At 44.4% G+C, this 24248-nt stretch overlaps 1 protein-coding gene across 1 annotated transcript; it reads right to left on the bottom strand.

Annotated features, from left to right (window-relative positions):
* Positions 1-5312: 5312 nt before the first annotated feature.
* Positions 5313-15116, bottom strand: LOC129326900 (uncharacterized). Its single transcript, XM_054975224.1, has 2 exons — positions 15084-15116; positions 5313-8118 (listed from the first exon to the last, which is right to left on the bottom strand). The coding sequence occupies exon 2, from the start codon at positions 8109-8111 to the stop codon at positions 6027-6029; it is 2085 nt and encodes a 694-aa protein (XP_054831199.1). The 5' UTR covers positions 8112-8118; positions 15084-15116; the 3' UTR covers positions 5313-6026.
* Positions 15117-24248: the final 9132 nt, after the last annotated feature.

The raw sequence follows: 24248 nt of genomic DNA, 5'->3' as shown, positions 1-24248 counted from the left end.
AGTTATTAATTAATCTAAGCTAATACTATTATTAAGAAGATTGTATTAAGAATAGATAGGTTAAACAGTTAGGAATAGAATGGTCTTATTAGAGAATCTGAGATATAGAATAATTTGAACATGGTTAGAATAAGGGATACAATAGATATAAGATTTAGAAGAATATAGTTAAAATAATTTAAATGATAAAATGGGTTAAGGGTTGGAAAGCTGTTGGAAGTCAATAAGGAGGAGGGGAAAGGGTGGGGGTTGTTATAATTTAGGTAATATGGGGAATTTATGTAAAATTTATGTACTCACCAATAAAAATTTTAAAAAGAGAGAGAGAGAGAGAATAGTTCAGAGATGCTTGTTAGCCTGGGCTTGTAACTAGTGTTGCCAACCTCCAAGTGGAGCTTGGAGCTTTCCCAGAATTGCAACCGATCTCCAGACTATACAGATTGATTCCCTTAGAGAAAATGGGTGCTTTGGGGGTAGGGTTACCAGTAGGGTTGCAAGGCCTGGACTGATAACCGGTGGGAGGCTGGGGGAGGGGGCATTAGCCAACAGTGTGATGTCTCTTCTGGGGAAACCTAGAAGTTATGTTACACCTCTGTAGGAATTAGCCAAAACTCTACAGAAAAATATATAGCAAAATCATAAAGTTTCCAGTGATTTCTAGACAGGACTTACGTCACTTCCAGATTTTCCCAAGAAGTGATGTCATGCCATTAGCCTGATGGTGATTTTTTTTAAAAAATGTTGCCAGTGGGATGTCTCTAGCCAAAGCAGTAGGCCTGGCAATACTATTTGAAGGGTAAACTCTATGGCATTATACCCGGCTGTGGTTCCTCCCCTCACTTAACAACATCCCAAGGCTCTACCCCCAAATCTCCAGGAATTTCCAAACCTAGAGTTGGCAATGCCACTTGTAATTATTATCTCACATGAAACCTTTTTAAGAGCTCTCTTGCTGGGACACTAGAACTTCTTAATTTTCAAATTCTGTACATTTTTTAAAAAATCAGTGAATTTAGAATTAGGGGTGGCTGGAGGCAACCACTCTTTTTGTCCATTCGTGGATACCCATAATGAGCTTCTTTCTTCTTGTCTAAAAATAACCCTGCTGGGAGATTTAATTGTTCATGAGCATGATTATTCAGGCTTACATTCAAAAAGTGGGGGTATGGATGGGTCTGTGTGTGTTTTTACAAAAAATGCATAAGCCTCTCGTCTTCCTGTCCATTTGCTTTTTCATTAACTTTTATTGCTTCTAACCATTTTTACCTGCCTTTATTACATCTGAAGACTTCTGAATACATTGTGATTTCTTCTAAATAGCATTACAACCATTAATGTTGAAAATAACGGGCTTCAAATATGAATTTTTCCTGCTTGTCTTTGTTGTAAGCTGAGCCTTCTTGCTTTGAGATTATTACTATACTCACAAATCAAACCTAGATACATTTTGAGCTTACTTTTGCCTGTAGTCAACAGTCATCAGAGTGGGTAGCCACGGTAGTTGCTGTTGATGCATGGACAGGCTATTTATTTGTCTGGATGAAACCCTCCTAAATGCTTACCTTCATTGAAGCTGTTTGTGAATGGAATTGCAAATTCTCCTGGAGTGGCTGTTGCCATGTTCTTTACCACGAGGGAATCCATGCTGGTAAATACAATGTCTCAGAAAAGGTATCATGGTGAGTCTACCTATGGCGTTGTAAGCACCTGTGGAGAAACACTATTCTGTTTGTGGGGCTGCAGAGGGGAGGGGCCAGTTCTGGAGTAGAATGTGATTGGAGGGAGAGGGAGTCAGTTGTTGGAGGGGAGTTGAAAGTTGACAGTTGGTGGCTGGAGAGTTGAGGGAGAGATGGCTCTGAGGGGAGAGGTACCCCAGGTATCAAAGGATTGGGCCTGCCCTGTACAACATCTAATTAGGGCATGAGGGAGATAGAGTAGGGGTTTCCTTTTAGTTTATGTTATTCCTTCCGTTCACTGTATATTGGCCTGTGTATAGTTAGAAGTTAAATAAATGAGTTTTGGAATTTATGAAGGAAGAAAGCTCTTCTGTTTCACATAGTCCCCCAACCGCTTGGGCCAGCTAGCAGAGGAGGAAGGTTAGGGGGCTGTCCCACCTAACCAGGACCCCATACAGGGACAGTGGTGGCAGCAACTACCCAGAGACAGGAAAGGGAGACAGCCCTTTCAAGTGCCTGGCCAGAGGCAAAAAAGGGAGGGGTTGGCAGAGCGGGGTCTACCAGTGGGAGGAAAGGCCCCGTTTCTCCACAACACCTAATGGTGCCTCCATGCCAGGTGTGCCACTGCTGTGGGAGGCATGAGAATATGTACCAGGCTGTTTTCAACAAGCAAAGACTCTCCCATGTTTCCTGTTAAGAGCATCTACTGTAAGCATCTTCAATCTTTTTCAGCCTGCAGCCAACCACAAAGTGGCTACCACTTGACGCGGAGCCAGCCTCAAAACTCCAGGAAGCAAGGTTATACATAACTCTAATAGTAACTCTTCAACATTGCAGACAGAAGTTCTGTTTAACAGGTTGTCTTTTAACCTGCACAATCAATAAGATCCAGTAGCCAATCAGAAGCCCTACTAGCAAAAGCCCCACCTAGCCCCACCCACTTAAAAAAACCTGGCGGGCAAAAGGAATGGTGTAAGAGGGTGCTGTGGTGTCCCAGGATGCCACATTGGGGACCCCAATCTAGTGGTATCCCACTCCCTTTCCGTGCCCCAAGTCTGCACACTACTTTCAGCAGAAGTCGGAGTGCAGTTTTACACCAGGGCCTAGAACACAGAACATGTTCTACTGTGATTCTACTGAATGAGTAGCACAACTCCTTTCAATGTTGTCTTTAAAACTTTCAAAACAGTAAAAATAATGATGACAAGGATGCGGAGGATGAAAATGTACACATATGCTGCTCTGCGTCTTGTATCCCACCTTCATTCTCTCTTTTGCATCTTAATGTTAGTAATGAGATGCTATTTGACATCTTTCAGAGGTCCAGATTCAGCCTAGGGGTGAAAAGCTGGTAATATAAAAAGCAGGCCTATACAGAATTATACCATTCTATATCCATTGAGGTTAATGGGCTTTGAAAAGGGGCAACTCTTTAATCTCCTAGGGTCTTTGAAGAGTTAAAAAGTAGTTTCATTAAAATCTCCTTGAAAGGGGAAATTAAGAATGAAGACAGATGAGAAGGGTCCTAAGTCTTTCCCCACACACTGTAAAATGCTTCCACTTCACACACCATCTACCATCATACACAAGGGGGGAACGAAACATAGGAGAGTGCCAGTTTAGAACAAAGAAGTGATGGTGGAGAAAGAATTAAACAACACTTTGGACCCCTTCTCTACTTCAAATTTCTCTTTTCTGAGGGAGCATCTAAGCATATCTGTGTGACTTTCTCTCCTCCTGTTCTAGTATGGCAGCTTCGCTCATCTGAACAGGGCCTTCTGCAGGATATCATCCTGCAGTTGGGCAAATCAATAGCTGCCCATACACCTGCCTTCTCTGTGGTGGCCCCCACCTTATGGAATGGCCTGCCTGAGGAGGTCAGGAAAGCTCCCACTCTCCTGGCTTTCAGCAAACTATGCGAACCTGAATTTATTCAGGAGGGCTTTCTACCCAGATTATAGGGCTGTGTCATTAGAAATAGCTCAGAGGGATGCTTTGGTAGGAACAGGGACTATGCTGTTGGATATTGTATGCTGATGCAGATATATGCTACTTGGGAGATTCCACATTGCTTAACATGCCATGTAAATTAGTTATGAGTTGTTTCAGAAAGATTTCATCTCTGTGCTCAACTTTATGCTTATTTTCAAATTTCCTGTACTCTATCCTATTGTATCTGTTTAACTGAATGTCCTGTTATTCATTAACGTACTTGCTTGGTGAATGTCCTACCTATTGATTGTATTGTATTTTACTTGTACTGCGTAATCCACCTTGGATCTCAGTAAGAAAGGTAGACAATGAACAAACAGATAAGTAAGTAAATTCAAGGTACTGACTATCCCATACAGAGCCCTATATGACATTGGACACTCATATCCTACATTCCACCACAACAGCTTTGCACATCTGGCCGTCTGTGGATGCTAGTGAGCAAGATCAACAACTACACAAACATGTGCTTTCTCTGTTGTGGCTCACGCTTTGTGGAATAGCCTGCTTGAGGAGGTCAGGAGGGCTCCCATACTTCTGTCATTCCACAAACTATGTAAAATGGAGTTGTTCAGGAACACAATGGTTCAAGAAGGTATTATATAAAGGGAAAGAGATTGTGGGCTATACGATTTCTAGGGCATATCATCTCTTTGCTGCATGTATTATCCTGTTGTTAGTGTATTATTTTCTACGGATGTTGTACTCTTTTCCTGTGCTGAATTTGTAACTGCACACTGTATTGCTGTAATATACTATGCTTGTTCAGATTCCTGTAATCCTAGTTTTAGTGAATTTTTATTAGATGTCTCATCATTTTGATTGTATGGATTGACACTGTGTAATCTGTTTTGAGTCCTGGTGAGAAAGGCAGACTACAAATATAGTAAATAAATAAGCGAAGGGCATTTAGGCCCTTAGAGAACATTTGCACAAGTGTTTCCGTATTTTATTTTCCTGCATCTGCAAATCAAATAAAAGAGCTAAATTGATACAAGCAGTTATTTTCAAATGATGATCTCTTTTACTTTCTGTTGTTACAACTGACATATTATACAGTAGAGGATAAGGTTCCTTTAGGCATCTGAGGAGATTCTACCATGCACAGCTCTTCTTCCCTCCTTATGACAAAGATACAACTGTCAAATTAGATTTACCAGGACTGCTTCCAAACCAGGGTGATTTTCCATGGTAGTCCAGTTGCTGTTGTGATCCTGTTTGAAACTGCCCATGTAAGGGAGATTCCAGAGCCTAGACACCCTTTTTAATAGTGGTGTCCTTTTCTTCATCTAATGTACTTTAAACGTGCCCCCCATGTGATCACATGACCCTAAGAATTCTGTGCCAACCCTGTCTTAATTTTTTTTTTATTTTGGGGAGCATGGGTAATAAAATAGAATGCAGAAATAAATAATAACTTTTTTAAAAAAAAGCTGTTAAAAACTCTCAACCTATTTGCAGACCCCTCCAACAATACCTTCCACCCCCCCCCCCCCAGAAGGCAGACTGACTTTCTTCTTTTTTAACAAAAACTGAGCAGGAGTAACACTGGATACAATACCTTTAACAACCTTTTAAAAACTCTTTGTATTTGCAGATTCAGAGGAGTTAGCTGTGTTAGTCTGTAGTTGCAACATAGTAAAGAGTCCAGTAGCACCTTTAAGACTAACCAACTGACAAAGAGAGCTGTGGCTCTCGAAAGGTTATGCTATAATAAAGTTGGTTAGTCTTAAAGGTGCTACTAGACTGTTTACTATTTTGTATTTGCAGAGCCTCCAACAATTCCCTCCCCTCTGTCTAAAAGGCAGGTGATTCTCTTTCGTTGTGCTAATTGTTGCTGAGACTGGCCTTTAGAGGTCAATAACAAATGAAAAGAGTAATTGACAAGTAATTGATTAGCTCTTCATGGAGGCCCAATGCTACTGCCTATAGTGTCCTGCCCAGGAAATGCCCTTTTCCCCTCAGATTTCAAATAAAGCACATTTTTGTTGATAGAACAGACTGTTGACAGTCCGTGCGCAAATAGAGGACAACATAGAAACATAGGGGGGAATATACCAATCTGGTTGCTGAACATGGAAAATCTTTGTTGTGGAAACAGAACAGGATGCCTGCCATCTCCCCCACCACTGAACTTCACTGTAGTTGAGATATACTTCTAGATAAACTGGCTGGCATCCTGCAGGCTCATGTCTCTCATTCCCTTTTGTATGGTACCACTATGGAAATGTCCAGAGTTCCATTTAAGGATCCCATCTTGTTTGTCCTTCTAGAATTTTGAAAATAGAGAAAGAAATGAATTAGGCACTGCTACAACTTGTCTCAAAGGAGAGGAGTACTTAGAGCTGAGAAGCACTTCTAGATAAACTGGTTGGCATCCTGCAGGCTCATGTCTCTCATGCCCTTCTGTACGGTATCTTCAATTGCTTTTTGCTCTGTTTTGGTCACTTCTGGCAAGGCAGCCATCAGCTCAGAAGAGATTTTCTCCACTCTGCCCCGGATGTTGCTCTCAAACTCTCTCTTTTTCTTAATGACCAGATCCTCTATGGCTTGTCGAGCATCATCACACCCTGCTGCCAACTTCAGGCGCTCAGCCTGGAATTTGGGATCAGAAGGCTCCATGGAGATAAGCCTGCCAAGGCTACTCACCTTGTCCATCAGGTAGTTTGAAGATACTTCTGTGTAGGTCTCGGAGATCATATGCACTAAATGAGCCACGTTGGAAGCATTGAAGGCCTGCTTATAAATCAGATCTTTAACAAAGTCATTGCTGGAGTAGTTTGCAATTCCACAGACATTTCCAGCTGTGGTTACAAATTCTGCAATCCGACGGCTGAGGCAGGACTCGATGAGGCTGGAAATCATCTGGAAGAAACGGACCATCTTCTCCCACTGTTCCTTCACCCGCCCCAAGGCATCCAAGCCTTTGATCAGCATCTTCCGGGCTGTATCAAAGTCAATCTCCTTTGTTTCACATGCCCTCATGGTAATGAGTATCTCTGTCAACTCTTCATTCTGCTGCTTGAAGTTTTCAAAACTTCTCTGGTACTCTTCTTCTGTGATCTTCAGCATTTCTTGACTTTGCACAATTTTGAAATGGGCATTGGTCATCACAACTGATCCTGCCATTTTCCCTTGGCAACTGTCTTCGTACTTTGCCATATTGGGTGTCTTGGGGGCAAAGGGTGGTGCCCCTGTGCGTGACTTGCTTTTGCTGTCAAAGAGGTCAACCTTTTGCAATAGATGTTTGATTTTTTCCTTCAGGCTTTTCTTATCTACATCTTTTTTTCCAGAAGTCGCTATTTCAGCCAGTGTCTGACAAACACCAATTACAGAAGTACATATTTCTACCGCCATTCCTTTCACGCTACATTCCTTTTCTTTATTTATCTTCTCCAGAAGTTGCTCGGCAGTTTCTTTTGTCCAAGAGGACTTGACTTGCTGGTCTTTCTCATTGTAAAGGAGGCCCATGTTAATGTTGCCTTCTTCATCCACAAGCTGATTCAGAGCATTTCCCAAAGAAGCCAGTTGCACAGAGTGGGAGCAAATGTTACACAGTGCTATGGGGTCATCTTCAGCTCCACCGTTTGCCTCGTCGCCACTGTGCTCGCTTTCCCCAATAAGGTACTTACACATATCAGCGGTAAGGTTGGCAACTGCACGAGGCACAGTTGTCATGCTATCTGCAAGACTTGCAACAAAATTCATAGCTACAGCATCCCACCCCTCTGGAATACTATCCATTGCCTTTCTGTAATCTTGGTATGTTTCATCCACTTTCTTCCTTATACTATTGTAGTATTCCTCTGCCTCTTTCTTGGCTGCTTCTGCCGCTTTTTGTTTGAGCTTGACGCCTTCCAAGGTCCGTCTAGTTTCTTCCAGCTCTTTTTCATACCCGCTCTTGGAACTCAAACAGGCTTCCAGCAGTTCTTGGATCAGGCGGATGACATCACTGAATTTGCTCTCGACAGCCAGGGCTAAAGAGGTACATTCATCTGCAATGGATTTCATGCTGGTCAGTTGCCCGGGAAGCAATGCCTGCACCACCTCTGTGTCTTGGAACAGAATTTGGACAATGGTCTTCATTTGCTCCGGGACACTCATGGAGAGGAGCCTGATCTGATCCATGTTCTTGTGCGCAATGTTGAAGGCCTCCCAGCCTTTGTTGCTCACCTGCATCAGGCACGTGAGGAACGAGTCTGGGTACTTGATGTATTTGAATCCCCCTGTGGGTGGGTTCTTGTTGATGGAGAAATCCCCCTGCCCTGCGGAGATGCATGCCAGCTCCCCTAGGATGGCGATGGAGATGGGGCCAGGCATCAGATACTCCTCCCAGTTGGCATAGGGCTTCATCATCAGTTCAGTCTCCTTGCGCACATCTTCGGCTTTGCAGACATTCCTCAGGGCTTTGACCACATCTGACTCCTTGCGTTGCACGGCCATCTTTTGCCTGAATGAAGGAAAGTGCAGAACAGAGCAAGTTGCTTTCCACTTGTGAGAGGCATGTATAGTTTCCCTGTTACTTCTGCGGCTATCAATACACTGCAGCAATAGTGGGCATTCACATGTCAGGCTTCCCCATAGTTTCCCTGCCCCAGTTCTCAAATCAGCAGCCACCCCCTACCCTATCCAGGGCTTTCCTGGTTCTTTACTTTGCAGTGAAATATCATTATCTTACTATATAATTCTGTGAGTTTCCAACGACTCACCTTGATTCCACAGAGCAGGAGCAATTGTGCGCCCCTAGTAGGGATGAAAGGTGAGCCTTCATGGCTGGCCTGCCACCTGCCCTCCTCCCTGCCGCTCTTCCTATGCATCTGGGCACCCAGTGCAAGAGCGCTTTGGCGAGTGCCGGCCACTCTCCCCAGCCCCGCTTGAGCCAGGCAAGGGACTGGAAGGGCAAGCCGCCTGCCACCCTACCCAGCCCCACTTGAGCTGGGCAACAGATGGGAAGCGCAAGGCACCTGTCGCCCTCCACTTGCTACTTGAGCTGGGCAAAGAACGGGAATCGCAAGGCACTCGCCACCCTACCGGGCCCGCATGAGCCAGGCAAGGGATGGGAATTGTGAGGCACCTGCCACCCAACCTGGCCCCGCTTCTACTGGGCAAGGTACGAGAAGGGCGAGGTGCCCGCCACCCTCCTCTGCACGCTTGAGCTGAGAAAGAGTCGAGAAGGGCAAGCCGCCCGCTACCCTACCCAGCCCCATTTAAGCTGCGCAAGGGATGGGAAGGGTGAGGCACCCACCACCCTTCCCTGCTTGCTTGAGTCGGGCAAGGGACAGGAATTGTGAGGCGCCCACTGCCCTACCCAGCCCTCCTTGAGTTGGGCAAGGGACAGGAATGGCAAGGCGCCGCCGCCGTACCCAGCCCTGCTTGAGCCGGGCAAGGGATGGGAAGGGCGAGGCGCCCGCTGCCCTACCCAGCCCGCTTGAGCCAAGCAAGGGACAGGAATAGTGCGCCGGCCACCACCCTACCTGGCCCCGCTTGAGCCGGGCAAGGAATGGGAAGGGTGAGGCGCCCACCACCCTCCCCTGCCCACTTGAGCCGAGCAAGGGACGGGCAGGGTGAGCTGCCCGCCACCCTACCTGGCCCCATTTGATCTGGGAAAGGGATGGGAAGAGTAAGGCACTCGCCACCCTCCCCTGCCCGCTTGAGCCAGGCAAGGGACAGGAATCATGAGGCACCCGCCGCCCTACCCAGCTCACTTGAGCCGAACAAGGGACAGGAAGTGCAAGCCATCCTCCGCCCTACCCGGCACTGCTTGAGCCAGGCAAATGATGGGAAGGGCGAGGTGCCCATCACCCTCCCCTGCCCAGTTGAGCTGAGCAAGGGACAGGAAGGGCCAGCTGCCCACCACACTACCCAGCGCCATTCGAGCTAGGCAAGGGACCTCCTGCCTGTAAGCCCTTCCCAGACCACCACTCCCTCCCCACACCAACCCTCCCCAGCCCCAGCTTTCTAGAGCCCGTTGTATTTATTTGCACAACGGGCTTTGCTTCGAGTATAGTTATAAAATTATTTTGCTATAATGATATTCAATTTCTGATTAAAATAAAGTAAAATAAAGTGGTATATAAATCAAATGTTATTATTATTATTATTCCCTGCCCCTATGTCTCTTTCAGCACTTGAAAAGGCAAGGGCGGAAACAAGATCAGCTGGTCCCACCATGCCACGGACCTGATCAGGACTAGAAATGGGCATGAACACACACACACAAAAATGAACATGGTGTTCGTTGTTCATTGCCATCCACGAACAACAAACAATGAACATTGGCAAACATGACCTGGGCCGATTCCAGATGGCCAGAAATTGCGGTTTTTCTGCGGAAATAATCGCTTACCGGCCACACGTTCAGTTTCGTCTCCATCCGCTTTGTCTCGCAGCGTGCCGTGCCATCCCGCTTCCGGATGTTCGCACGGCCAACTGAGGTACCCGGGATTGGTTGTTTCCTCCCCGTCACAGTTGACGTTGGTGGCCTTCATTGGTTCGCATTTCAGTTTTTTTAAAAAAATTTTTTTTACGTGTTTTGCACAAATGCGCAAATGTGCAGGTATGCAAATATGCAGCGTCAACTTTTGTGCATTTGTGCGCATTTGCGCAGTTCGATGTGCGCAAACGTGCAACTGCGCAAATGGTTCCCGGTTTTAAAAAAAAAACTAAGGGAATATTGTTGCCGGCCAGCTGGCAAAGGAAGGAGGGAAAGGGGAGGGCCTCTCCACGGCGACAAAGCGTCCAGAAGTGTGCAAACCCGCAATACGGCGTTCACACTGTCCGCTTCTGGAGCGCAACACAGCGCCATGAACCGGAGGTAAGCAGGGATGGCACATTACGGGTTTTTACGAGTGAGGTTGCTGGAAAAGCGAAAGCACTCGCTTTATTTGTGCCCGTCTGGAATCGGCCCTGTTCACGAACATGTTCATTTTTCGTTGGTCATGGTGGCCAGCAGGCTCTCCTCCAGCCATCAATATCCCTACCACACCACTCCCAGAAACCCTACCTGAGCAGGCAGCAGGAAATGTACCAATAATAAATAATAGCTTGGCCCCAGAGCCTGGCAATAGCCCTGGAACTTGTAGAGGTAGGTCCCTATCTCACCACACACAAAGAAAATTCAAGCTCCAATGCTCTCCCTGTCTCTCTCTAAAAATGCCAACAGCAACTGTCTCTCCCTCACTGTCTGCAAAACCAGAGCTGGGAGCCCCCCTCCCTCCTGCTCTTTGCTTCCTTGTAACAAATTTAGAGCTCCACACTTGAAAGGAAGACCTGCCTGTCAAGCTAAATTGAACTTAGATTGAGGTTTCCAGGGCAACAGCAGGAGTTCAGGCAGAGTTCAGGCAGTCCCTGCCTTTGGTTGCCAAGGGAATTGATTGAAGGTGCCAGACTGTCTGTCTTGACGAACAGCAAGGAACGAAGCTTGCAACGACCACCTGTTCGTTTAGAATGGGGCCTCACGAACAGCTTGTTGGTGAACAGCTGATTGGGCTGTTCATGGCTTTTTTTAGTTTGTATTGCTGTTCGTGCCCATCTCTAATCAGGACTGGGTCCTCACGGTATCTTTCAGTGGCCTAATTATTCTCTAAAATGGCATTGGAGACCATGGATTGAACCCATAGCAAGCATAAAATCTAGTTTGATCCTCAGCCACTGTGCTACATGCTTTAGAATATTTAAATTGGATTAATGTAACAGTACAGCTTGGGCTGCCTTTGAAGAGTGTTTCAAAATTGCATCAGACAGTAATAACAACAACAACAACAACAACATTCAATTTATATACTGCCCTTCAGGACAACTTAATGCCCACTCAGAGCGGTTTACAAAGTGTTATTATTACCCCACAACAATCACCCTGTGAGGTGGGTGGGGCTGAGAGAGCTCCAGAGAACTGTGACTCGCCCAGGGTCACCCAGCTGGCTTTGTGGAGGAGTGGGGAATCAAACCCGGCTCTCCAGGTTACAGTCCCGTGCTCTTAACCACTAGCTAGATTCTGTGCCAGAGCAGTCTGCACAGAACTCATGATGTCTGTGCTCAGACAAGTCTAGTTGGCTACCAATCAGATGGACAGGGTGGCTTTAGCATAAGACTTCCTGCCCTGCCCCCCCCCCCAACATTGGGAGCAAAGTTGGAGGAGGGAGGAAACTGTGTTGCACAAATGATGCAATGTCTGGGTTCATGTTGGAAGTGACATTGCGGGGTTGGTGCGTGCTGATTTTGTTGTCCCTGCTCCCCAGTGTCTCCCTCTGATTGCAACTAGCACTCAGATGTAAACACACTTTCAGTTGGTTTTGGGCAACAATTGCTCAGGAACTGAGAGACAATGCAGTGCAGTTGACAGGTCGAACTAGAAATGGGGATAACTGAATTAGAATGTTTGGGTGGGAAGGAACTTGGCAGTCATCTAATCTAACCCCCTGCTCCGGGGCAGCAAGGGGAAAGATATATCAGTTATGGGGCACAATCCAATAACAGTGCAATCCTAAACAGGGTTACATGCCTCTAAGGCCGTCGTCACACGGGCTTTTATTTAGCGCTAAAATGGCGCTATTTCCCGGCAAACACCCACCTTATTCCAACACTGTAGCGATTTTCTCTCTTTTGCTTTGTGCTTGATAGCTGCGCTATTTTGTGCCTCAGTGTGAATGCCTCACATCGATGTATTTCGCCTCGCAATGTCCTATGCCCTCCCTTCAATCCCAGAATCCATTTCTTCCTGCGACTCCCTTTTTTTTATTTTATTATGTCCTTATAACGCCATAACGCCATAACACAATGCAAACTTTCTGCTGAAGTAAAAATGACTCAATCGCCATGGCAGAGTCTTCAGCGATGGGGATCACGTCAGACAGGGAGTTTTCTGCGGGCAAAGGGCTATTTATATAATTTCAAAGTTGGAAAAACAAAAGGGTCGTAATGTTTTGCTCTAACGGAATGTTTATATGCTGTTATTCCGTTATAGCGGAATTAAACGCCAGGATAATAAAAAAAGGGGGGGAGGAGCTGCTTCTGCGCGGTTAGAGAGAACAGAACAGAGTGCTTCGGTGTGGACAGCTGGTGGTGCGAAGAGCCGTTAGGTGACCCAAAGAAACGTTACTGTGCCGATAAAATGTAGGATGCTATATGCTGTAAATTTAACGGAAGAGATGCCCGTGTGACGACGGCCTAAGCTTATTCACTTCAACAGATTTAGAAGGGTGGAACACTGCTTAGGTTTGTATTGTAAGCCTCATCCACCCGTCTATGGCCATTGAAATCAACTATTGACATTTCCGTGATGTCAAAGATCAGAGGTAAAGAAAGAAATATACAAGGGGGGAAATGTGTTTCTCATACTGAAGGTCTTTCACAAATTTTCTAAATCTTTAAGACTCCTGAGACATTTAAAAAAGTATCAGTGCTCATACCTGGCTCAGGTAGATATACATGTATGTATGTTTGATTTAAATCAACCCTGTTACAGGGCACACTTTAAGAAAAAAAATTCTATAGTTTTCTTCTGGAGAGCTGATGATGGGGGTGGTCAAAGGGGGGAGCCATTGCTGTCTGAGAGCGAGTGTAGTTGTTAAGAGCAGCAGGACTCTAATCTGGAGAATCGGGTTTGATTCCCTACTCCTCCACTTGAAGCCAGCTGAGTGACCTTGGGTCAGTTACAGCTCTCTCAGCACTCTTTTCCTCATCCACCTCACAGGGCGATTGTTGTGAGGATAATTATAACACACTCTCTGCTCCCATCCGCCTCACAGGGTAATTGTCATGAGGATAACAATAACAATGCACTCAGAGTGTCCTGAAGGGCAGTATATAAATTGAATGTTGTCGTCGTTGTTGACATCTAGATGTCTGTGGAGAGTATTTTAATCATACATTTACATCATAATTTTAAAAGTGCTTTTAACCAATAATATTTATTGGTTTTTAAACTGTTAAGTCAATCGCAGGAAAATAAATTATAGAGCTAAAATTTTAAAGAAATAAAGAAGAGCTATGCATCTGTCCAAAAGATAACTGAAAAAGTAAAGGTTGTTTTAATTATTCTTTTGCTATTATAATCCATCGGTTGCTGCTTCTGTGATAATGATACTATAAAATGCATTTGTCTTTCTCTACAGGTAAGGGTATGAAACAAAAAAAATTAATAACTAGAAAAAAACCTTTATGAAAGTTTAACATATATTGGCATGTGTGGAAACCTTAAACAGTGTCAGTACACACAGGCAAATTGAGAAAAAATATCTCCTGCTCAAACCCTACATTCAAAATTTAGAATAGATAAAACTTCAGAATCATTGTATAAGACTTCTGGAACATTCTAAACATGCTTTATTCTTGTCACTAAAATTATTTAAATCAATTAAGCATTAAACACAATTAAAAACAAACAATCCAAAAATATACCTATGATTGACTTAATAATATGAACATCAAATGACTTCTGTCTTTTAATGTTATGGAATAATCATTTCTTGTCTCCTGATTCTATATTGGTTTCCTTGCCAGAGATTCACAGAAAAGTTAGAAGAGGTTGTGACAGGGCAATCCTCACACCCATCTAAGCCCACTAACTTCAATATATTTACAGTGCAGTCATATCATAAGCAGAATTACTCTAGTCTTAGCCCATTGATTTCAGCGGGCTTAGACTGGAGTAACCTTGGTTAGCATTGCTCTGTTAGAAGGGTTTCATTCTGTTTATCCCTGATTTGTATAGCCTGGGCTAGCGTGATCTTATCAGATCTTAGAAGCTAAGCAGTGTTGGCCCTAGTATTTGGATGGCAGACCACCAAGGAAGTCCGAGGTTGCTATGCAGAGATACAAAGAGATGGCAAAACATTTCTTTTCATCTCTTGCTTTGAAAACCCTAGGAGTTGCTGTAAGTCAGCTGTAATTTGACAGTGTTTTCTACCCACCAATTCTGTTTAGGACAGCACTAGAAAACAGTAAGAGTCCAGTAGCACCTATGACACTAAGAAAATTTGTGATAAGGTATAAGCTTTCATAAGACACACAACTCTCTTCTTCAGTTCACTTCTTCTTGGATAGGAAGGGGTATCAGATCCCTGAAGATGTGAGCTGTAACTCTTGAAAGCTCATACCCGATCACAAATTTGGTTGGTTTTATAGGTGCTGCTGGACTCTTGCTCTTTTCCACTGCTGCAGACAGACTAACATGGCTACCATCTTGATATAGGACTGCACTGTCAGACATCTAGTAGAAATCCTAAGACTAAGCAGAGCCACCCATCAATCTTTCACAGATTTTCCTACATAATCCTAATTACAGTGAGCCACAAACAGATTGAATTACAGATTCCCGCAGAGAGAAAAATAACAACTCTTACTTCTAAGCATTAGATGTTAAAAATGGCAGGTTAAATGCAGTAATTTCCCTACTAATAAGAAAGTGATACTCACTCTAGCAGTATCTTGTGTCTGAAGTTCAATAGCCTGTTTGAACTGAGCACAGTCCACTGAGAGGCATCAAGATATATAAAGTAATTTATAAACTTGAAGATCACGTGGGTGTAACTCCATTCCCATTTACTTGCAACAATTTTAAGTTTCCTTAAGCAGTCTAGCCATTGCCTATAACAGCTTGTTCTCTGCATGTACCATATATCCGCAGTGAGGTAGGTCCAACCACACTCTAAGTAGTCTTCCTCCAGCCTTCCCCCATCAGTAGCTTTTCTTCCAATGGAAGAGAATTTGGAAGAAATCTGAACTAAAAGGAAAGGTGAAGTTAAATGTTTTAATAAGTAAATTAAAAGAAAATGCTGCTCGGTGGAGTGGTAGGATCCATTCCAGATAATCCTATAATAGAGAGGCACTACCTTATGTCATGGTGGAAGGAACTGCAAGGGGCTCTAGTAGCCACTGATGGTTGGTATATATTGAAATTTCTGTTTGATCATTTCTTTCAAAGTTATGAGTTTTGTCTTGCAAGTCTTGCTTAAAATTAGCCATTTATTTCCCTGGTGCGGAGGGCAATCTAAACTCCCCTCTGTCTGGAGATCAGGGGCAGGGCCACCCACCCATGTGACCATTTTCAACGGGTGCCAGAACTCCGCTCCACCACGTTCCTGCTGAAAAAAAGCCCTAACACTAACTATATGTTAATTTGCATCTATGAATGTAAATCAGCATGGACAAATTTTGTGCAATTTTGTTTCCCATTTTGAGAGGTAGTGTTCTCTTTTGGTCATCAGTAAATGGCCATTCTACTATACTCCTCACAGAACAGACATTTGGGCAGATTGCCCCCTAGCTAAGCAGACCCAAGATCTGCACATTCCTGGGCAGGAGCCAAATTGAGCTGCCAAAACACACATGGAGAATTTTGCTGTTTATGTGGCGATTATGTTGTGCGAGTATAATATTTAATGTGTATAATAATTTGTAATAATTTAGACATAACTCTGTGTTAAAATCATAAATTGAAAGGTATTAACCAGATGTGATACCACTTTTTAAAACATTCCCTCAGTGGGCAACAGAGGAGACCTGGACTCCCCAACTGTCACTGAAGTCATTGCCTTGACAAAGAGCAGGCCAGAGCTAGGCTTACTTTTTCAAATCCAGCCCTGCTCTCCACCCCCATCCCTCACCCCCAAAAAACACCCTTGAGGTGGAGGTGTGGGGAAGCATTCAGATGGTGACAGGAAAGAATACTCTGCTTTGTTTCTTTCCATCTTTGTCCCTTCTGAAGCAACTTTGAGTCTGTTAATAAGTAATGTGTTTGGTTACTATAAGATCTGATCAGTTATTGGAACTTGCTCTCTCTCCAAACAAAACAAAGATCAGATCAGCTTTATACAGCAAATAGCCTTGACATCTTCTAACAAAAGATTTTGAAATTGTATTGTCGAAGGCTTTCACGGCCGGAGAACGATGGTTGTTGGGGGTTTTCCGGGCTGTATTGCCGTGGTCTTGGCATTGTAGTTCCTGACGTTTCACCAGCAGCTGTGGCTGGCATCTTCAGAGGTGTAGCACCAAAAGATCTCTGTCTTTTGGTGCTACACCTCTGAAGATGCCAGCCACAGCTGCTGGCGAAACGTCAGGAACTACAATGCCAAGACCACGGCAATACAGCCCGGAAAACCCCCAACAACCATCGATTTTGAAATTGTCTTGTTTTTCATCATTGTGTTGTTTGCATTAATTGGCTTGGAGTGCTATCTCAAATTCCTCCAGTAACCTATCCAGTACGTGATCTACTTCTGTAGTAACCCAGACATTGTTATATTGCCAACGTTTGTAGTTGGCTGTTTTACTTGCACTTTCAATAGCTACAGGTTGTAAAAGGCAGGCCAGAAATGAGCAGAACAGCCATTTTAGAAATAACATTGTTGAAGCAGAGAAGAAGCGGAATGGGTTTGAGATGAATGAAAAATATTTTAGATATGCTGCTTTATTAAAATGCTTTATTAAAATGTTGTTAACCGTCTCCCTGGCTAGAAACAATTTTTGACAGTCAATCAAAATACATGGTTTCAAGGTATATAAACCAAACACTGCAGCACCCCGTAAAGGACTGAGCTGATCAAAATCTGGGTGAAAATGGAGGAGGGGAGGATGATGTTGTAAGTTTCTTTCGATCTACATTGGGAAGAAAAGCAGGGTATAAATATCTATATAATTAAATATGAGATAGAAGTGGGATAGATAGATGCACTTGTTATTTTCCATATTATCTTTCACCAAAGTTATCTTATTTAACAGATTTTTACTTACTTAATATATAGTCCACTTTTCTTATTGAGACTCAATGCGGATTACACACTGCGGTATAATCCACACACATACCCTTCCTTTATAAAATGTTTTCCTGAATGATTTTGTTACAGTATAGCTAGGTTGCCAAGGGTCCTGTTTCCCCCTGGACAGTCCAGTTTTTGGCCAGACTGTCCGGGGAAAACAAAGTTGAAAAACTGGAAACTTGGGTGCAAGTGCCTGGGGTGTGCCCAGGGAGGTAAGCAGGCTGGTCTGCTGCACACTGGGGAGTGGCCAGCCTGCTCGCCTGCCTGGCCTGCTGCATGACTGAGGAGCAGCCAGCCCTCATGCCCAACCTCCCAGCCTGCTGTGTGGCAATCACCTGGACCACTCGTCCAATTCTCCATCCTGTTGCGCATCCAGGGAGCAAGCAGCTAGCCTGCGCACCCAACTGCCCTGCCTGCTACATGACAAGCACCTGGTCCACTCACCTGAACACCCAGCCTGCCTTGCACCCAGGGAGTGGCTGGCCAGCTAGCCTACTGCCTGGCCACTTACTCTCCAGCGATGATGTCATGGACGTGGCACCCACTGGGGCCAGGAATGCACTTGTGCTTTGAACACCTGCAAAGAAAAAAAAAGTGTGCCAGGGCCCCCATCTGTTCGTGGGGAAGCCATCTGGCAACACTAAATATAACCCAGGGGTCACCAAAATGACCTCCATAACTGCCATGGCACCCACTGACACCTTTCCTAGTGCCCCGCCAAAGAATTTTTGCCCAGGCTTCTGATTGCTGTGCAGGTTTTTGATAATATTGTTTCAGTGGCAGGTGCTACCACACTGTTGGTACTGCAAATGTGTTTTGTCACTATCACTTCTTCCTTGGGACATCTGTTCCCTAAAGCAAAGAGCCAGTCTTGGTTTTTCTATATCTCATCGAAGTAGGAGATGTTTCAGAGCAGTCCAGAAGACATTCCCATTCAGAAACAGCTGCCTTGATCATCGGAGGATGCTAGACTCGAGTCGAGACATCCCCAAATTTTTGTGATTGTCCTCAGCCTCTGTGGTAGCCATTTTGTAATTAGGTATGACAGCCATTTTGTGCTATTATACCCTACCCTCAATGGCAGCCATTTTGTGCTATTATACCCTCCCAAAGGCTCAACAAAGCTGGGGATCCCTGATATACAGGATTTCTAACAGAGAATAATTCATGAAGTTATTTTGACTTTTTACAACTCCACTGATTGAAAGTTTCATTGCTTTGACTGGTAAACATGCAGCAATCCCCTTTACCTATATATCTATCGCACTTTAGTCCTTCAAATACCTTAATTGCACGATAGGTCCTATAACAGAACTATGGCATTTTGTCAACTGTATTTTGTCTCCTTATCTAATCCTTTAAAATTGATGGCAGTCAAGCAATTTAATACTGAGTGTACTTTATCCCCTACCTGGTAATTTCACATTACCCTTTGAAAAACAATTTACAAACTGCCTGGTTAGATAACATTCATATTCCAGTTATCAGCTGCACTATTGCCCTTTATTAGTTTGTGTGTTAATTTTTCTTCAGTTTCATTATTGAGGCTGGTGGCTCTCAAATTGTTTTTCAGCTGCGGCTGCACTTGTTTCTACAATAAGCTCCCGCTCCCCGTACGAGTGGGGTAGTATGATTAGAGCATTGACTAGGACTGAGGAGACCCAGGTCTAAATCCCTAACCTGCCATAAAATTTGTGGGGGACCTTGTGTTAGTACCTACTAGGGCTGGCAACTTTTACACTGGTCCCTCAGGCTTTAATGACAGTTTGAGTGCAGCAAACAGCAGGTGATGTTATTTACTAACATGCCATGAAAAGCTGCTGCTACCATTGCCGCACAAAAGGGCAGGACATTTGTCTCCTGGCCAGTTGGCAACTGTAGTCCTTACATCTCAGCATTATTGTGAGCATGAAATGGAGGATAAGAGAGCTGTATACTCTGCCTTGAGTACCATGTAGGTAAGGCAGAGAAAAATGTAGAGTCTCGTTTTGCCGGCTTGGGAAATTTCTAGAGAATTGGAGGCATTCACTGGGGAGGGGGCTCAGTAGAGATGTGCTACTATAGAGTCTACTCTCCAAAGCTGCCATTTCCTCCAGGGGAACTGAATTTTCCCCTGGAGATCAGTTGTAATTCCAGAAGAACTCCACCCCACACCTAGAGGTTGGCAATCCTAAGCATTCAAACACATACACAAAAGGAAGAAGAGTTATCCATGTGTGAAAGTGGGTTCTAACCAACCGGAAATGCCTCCCCTACTTCCAGTGAGTAGTGTTTTGCTCTCCAAGGTGTCTGGATTTGTCCAAGGAAAATATTTCAACTTAGATGAATTCTTGATGGCAAAACAGGGGTTTCCCTCCATTTCCTAAGGAGAGCTAGTAGCTAGGAGGAAGTTTTAGACCTCTCCATGTCTTCTACAATTTTGCTGCCTCCTCTGTCAGGTTCATTTTTACCTAGCCGATGTCCTTGGCCTGGTCAAACAAGGAAAGCAACTGAAAGAGAAGTTGCAGGGGGAAAGTGGCAGGTAGATGAAGTGTTAGGCTCTGTCCACTGCCATATGCTACCCCCTCTCATAAAAAATGTAAACAGGGTATTCCCTCGCATCAAGGCCTGGCCTGAGCCACCTCCTGTAACAACACCAATGTGGATAAAGCTACTCTGCTCAGCAAAAGTTGAAGCCATCCTCTATCTCACAGAACCTTACTCCAACTTAAGTGGCTCTTCTTTTAAGTGGAGTCACCTCTAATTACACAGCCCAACATATATTTGTTGATGCAAATCCTCACAAAAACCGGACTTTTAATTTTAAAAAATAAATAGTTACAGTCAGGGCTTTTTTCTGGGAAAAGAGGTGGTGGAACTCAGTGGGTTGCCACCACAGGGTGCAACTCTTGGCAGGAGGTGCCAGATGAGCATGTGCAAAGTGCACGCACGCTCCCAGGACCTATGATGTCACTGGGTCAGCTGGAACAAGGGAGTTTTTAAAAGTTTAAATCACCCTCAGCAAAAATGGTCACATGGCTGGTGGCCCCGCCCCCTGATCTCCAGACAGAGGGGAGTTTAGATTGCCATCCGAGCCGCAGCAGCATGGAGGGCAATCTAAACTCCCCTCTGTCTGGAGATCAGGGGGCGGGGCCACCAGCCATGTGACCATTTTCAAGAGGTACTGGAACTCCGTTCCACTGCGTTCCAGCTGAAAAAAAGCCCTGGTTACAGTTAAAAACAGGATCATGATTCAACAAAAGTTTACCTTAGCACAGAGATGATAAGTATACTTGTACTATTTTATTGACTTGAGGAGACAAAGCAGGGTTGCCTTCTGTTGCTTTTATTATCTGCTTTAATTTCAGATCCATTCACAGTTGCTATTAGAAGGGATCAACATTGTAATAGGATTAGCAAAGGGCAAAACCAAGTTAAAGTATCTGTGTATGCAGACAATATTTTGTTGTCTGGAGCAGCCAGTATGCCTTTGGACTCTGATAACACAGTCAATATCCATCTATCAAGTAAATAATAAAAAAGTCAGAATGATTTACAATAAATCTACCCGCTGGGACGGATAGAAGGCTGGGTCCCACATTGAAACAGAACACAATATTAGCACTCCATGAAGAAAAATTACAGTCTATCCCTTCCCAGAGGGCTGCCAGCAGACCTCCCTCTTGGCAGCCCACACCCCTGCTGCTGTTTGGTAGACTGGCGAGGGAAAACAACATAGTGAAAATCACAGTGGCTCAAACAGTGTGATGGCACTTCGTGAACCCAGAAGTTATACCACACCATCAGAGTAACAGTGTTTTCCATGTCCCTGCCCCCTCAAACCTCCCACTGATTGCCAGCAGTCAGATGGCAACCTTGCCTTGTTGTAGCTAGCTTTCCACTTACAGGGAATTATTTATTAATGCAAGAGCACTGCGGTAAGGTAATCCTGCCCTTCAGTCTGAAGTGGTACAGTCCATTCTACCACCTCAGTACTCTGCCACCTCATTATCACCTCAGTCTGTTTGTAGACTTGAACCCTCCTTAAGGAGGGGGCATTTTGGGGCCTCCACTTTGGTTCTAACATGGGCTTAGGGTTAGAAAATGGTATCTGCGACCTGCTCAAGTTAAGCTAACATCAGTGATAGCGAGCCATGCTGAGGGCAAAGTGATGAGTTGTTAAGCAGCAATGAAATGCAGACCCGCTTCTCCCTAAAGCCCACCTCAGGCCGATTAAACTGGAGAGCCATTATCCCCAAGGACTTCGGAGCTTCTTCTCTGAATATTTTGGACCTAATGAACAACCCACCCTCCAAGACAATAAACCATGGACTGACCCCAGCTAGTTCCTCTCCTTAGCTTAGTGAGTAGTGACTGTACTGAAAGATTTCTTGTTATTCAACGAGCCTTAAGTGGTTCTCCAAACCTCCTCCAAGAAGCATTTTTAACTTTCATGCCACCCAGGAGAACTCCCATTTTCAATATCAGCCTCCGTCCCAACTTTAAACTTGGGTGATTCTCCAGAATTAGGTTTTCTGATAGCCTTGATGCAGGGCAGGATGTAGCAGGTGCTCATCCTTATCATAGGCCCGTCATACTCCCAGAGACAGCCACCTGTCCCTTCCAGTCTTTTGTTCACTTATCATTGCCCTGTCTTATGACCAGCACATTCCAGATCATAAACATCTGTACTGTAAGTACTGCCCACAACTTCCCAATATTTTGCAGCAGTTTTTCCAGCTACTGCCCCTGAGAGACACGAGCTGGTCTCTGTCTCTACACTCCTTTCTTCTACGCATCAGGACTCTATGGGATTTCCACCCTCTGCAGGACAGGTTGTATGCTTTCATTCCCACCCACCCACCCTTGTTTATTTTTTGGTGATAAGTGTTAAGTTTAGCCTTTTTACTCTGTGTGAGCATGTGTGTGTTTACAGGAGTGTTTGGTTTCTTGTGCACCTCTCGCCATTCCCCTTTTCTATTTGTTTCATAATAAAGATTTTAATTTTATTCTGTCTTTGGTCTGCTTGTTTCTGGGAATCTTCCCACTCTGATATGAGGCACTGCCCACTTCTGAGGCCCTCGTATACATTGGCAGGATCCCATCATTTGCCTAGCCACATGTGTCTGCTGCACTCGACACACTGAAAAGGGGGACTGTCCAATAGTCAAAGAGCAGGCATAGGCAGGCTATTTGGGAAACATGTTGCATGTGCAGATCAGGCAAAGGGCTTGTTTGCTCAGCGGTCCTAACTGGGCATAACATGATTGAACTGTGTGACATCAACACTGTCTATACTGAATTATACTGAATTACGCAAAATTGAAGGCTGCTGAAGTTGAACAGATAGGGAGATAATATGCATCGTTTTCTGACACCCTTGCCAACTGGAAACCATTCTGTTTTCCCATATTCTGTTCTGACAGTAGCCTCTTGTCTAGAGTACAGGTTGTGCATCAAAACAATTAGATGTTGTGGCACCCCCATTTCTTTTAAGACTCTCCATTGCTTTTCATGATCCACATGCAGTCAAAAGCTTTGCTGTAATCTATAAAACACAGGCTGGTTTTCTTCTGGAATTCCCTGATATATTCCATTAGCCATTAGAATTCCATTAGTTCCATTAGAATGTTCCATTCTATATGTATTATGTACACACTGGCCATAATCAAGATGGCCATTTATGATTTTTAACCAAACAAATGTATCAGCAAAGAACAGGCCGTTTCAGGGGAAATTAATGCAGCACACAGCAGGCAGAGCAAGTCTTTCAAAATGTCCAGATGTTCTTTTCTGTTCACATAAACTGGGAGCCCATCAGCCAAAGCTATTGGGAGTGGGAGGATCCCACTCAGTTACCATCTCATGTGAACTGGGCCATGCATGGATTTTCTATGCGGATACAGCTTCTGTTCATGCAAACCATTCTTGGTTTGCATGAACAGAAGCTGTATCCGCATGGAAAATCCATGCATTGCTCAGTTCACATGAGATGGCGATCTCGCATTTCGGTTGTATCACTGGAACCTGGGTGCTGCCAGTATGCTTAAGTGGCAGGCTCACTGAATATGTGTGTGTTTGTCTGTTATGCACACCGAAGTGTTACAAGCGTGTTATTTCCACTTCGGAAATGTTGGAGGGCAGACTGGACAGAACGGCCAGTTCGTCAGCCTCAATGCCTTTAGCACCCAATAGTGGGAACACATATCTGTTCATATCTTCCAGCTGCTGCCTCAGGGATTCGTAGATACAAATATATCGACTGGTGACATCGACAGCATTCGCCTTCGAAGCCAGAGTGCCCACAAAATGAGAACAGCGCCTCAGAGCCTCTTGCATATTTAAAGTCTCCTCATGAAACTCGGCCAGCTTGTGTTTCTCTCTTTCGATGGCTTTGATTCTCCTCTGATTTTCTTGGATGCTGGTCTCCTTTTCATTTAGTTGCTTGGCACACATTTCGACTTGTCTATAATATTTTTGCTCATTTCCTCTGCACTGATCTATCACATCCTCAGCAGTCGCAGCTCTTTCCTCTGCTTTCTTCATAGCTCCGTGGGCATTAAAAGCCACCACACCTCCTAAAAATCAGATAACAACAACGTTTGTAGGACTTTTGTGTATGTACATAACAATATGCTGATAATCCAGTTGGCTGTAACCTCTTTGCCAAGAGAGGCAATCAGTCTCCTTCATACAAATAATTTCTTTGCTGTATGGGAATATCTGTCACACAGAATTAATTGAACAGTCATTCCAGTATTGGTTCATGGGCTGGGGGCGGGGGGGCTATTGCTGTGTGCTGCTGAAGTGGAACATGAGGAGGTAGTGGCAGAGCTGCAGATAT

This window comes from Eublepharis macularius, chromosome 4 (assembly GCF_028583425.1).
Source record: "Eublepharis macularius isolate TG4126 chromosome 4, MPM_Emac_v1.0, whole genome shotgun sequence".
NCBI lineage: Eukaryota > Metazoa > Chordata > Lepidosauria > Squamata > Eublepharidae > Eublepharis > Eublepharis macularius.
Note: the sequence above shows the minus strand (reverse complement) of the source record. Positions and strands in the feature narration are given on the sequence as shown.

Bases quoted from the DNA above. Each gene is read 5' to 3' on its own strand.
- LOC129326900 (XM_054975224.1), bottom strand. From the start codon at position 8,111: ATGGCCGTGCAACGCAAGGAGTCAGATGTGGTCAAAGCCCTGAGGAAT.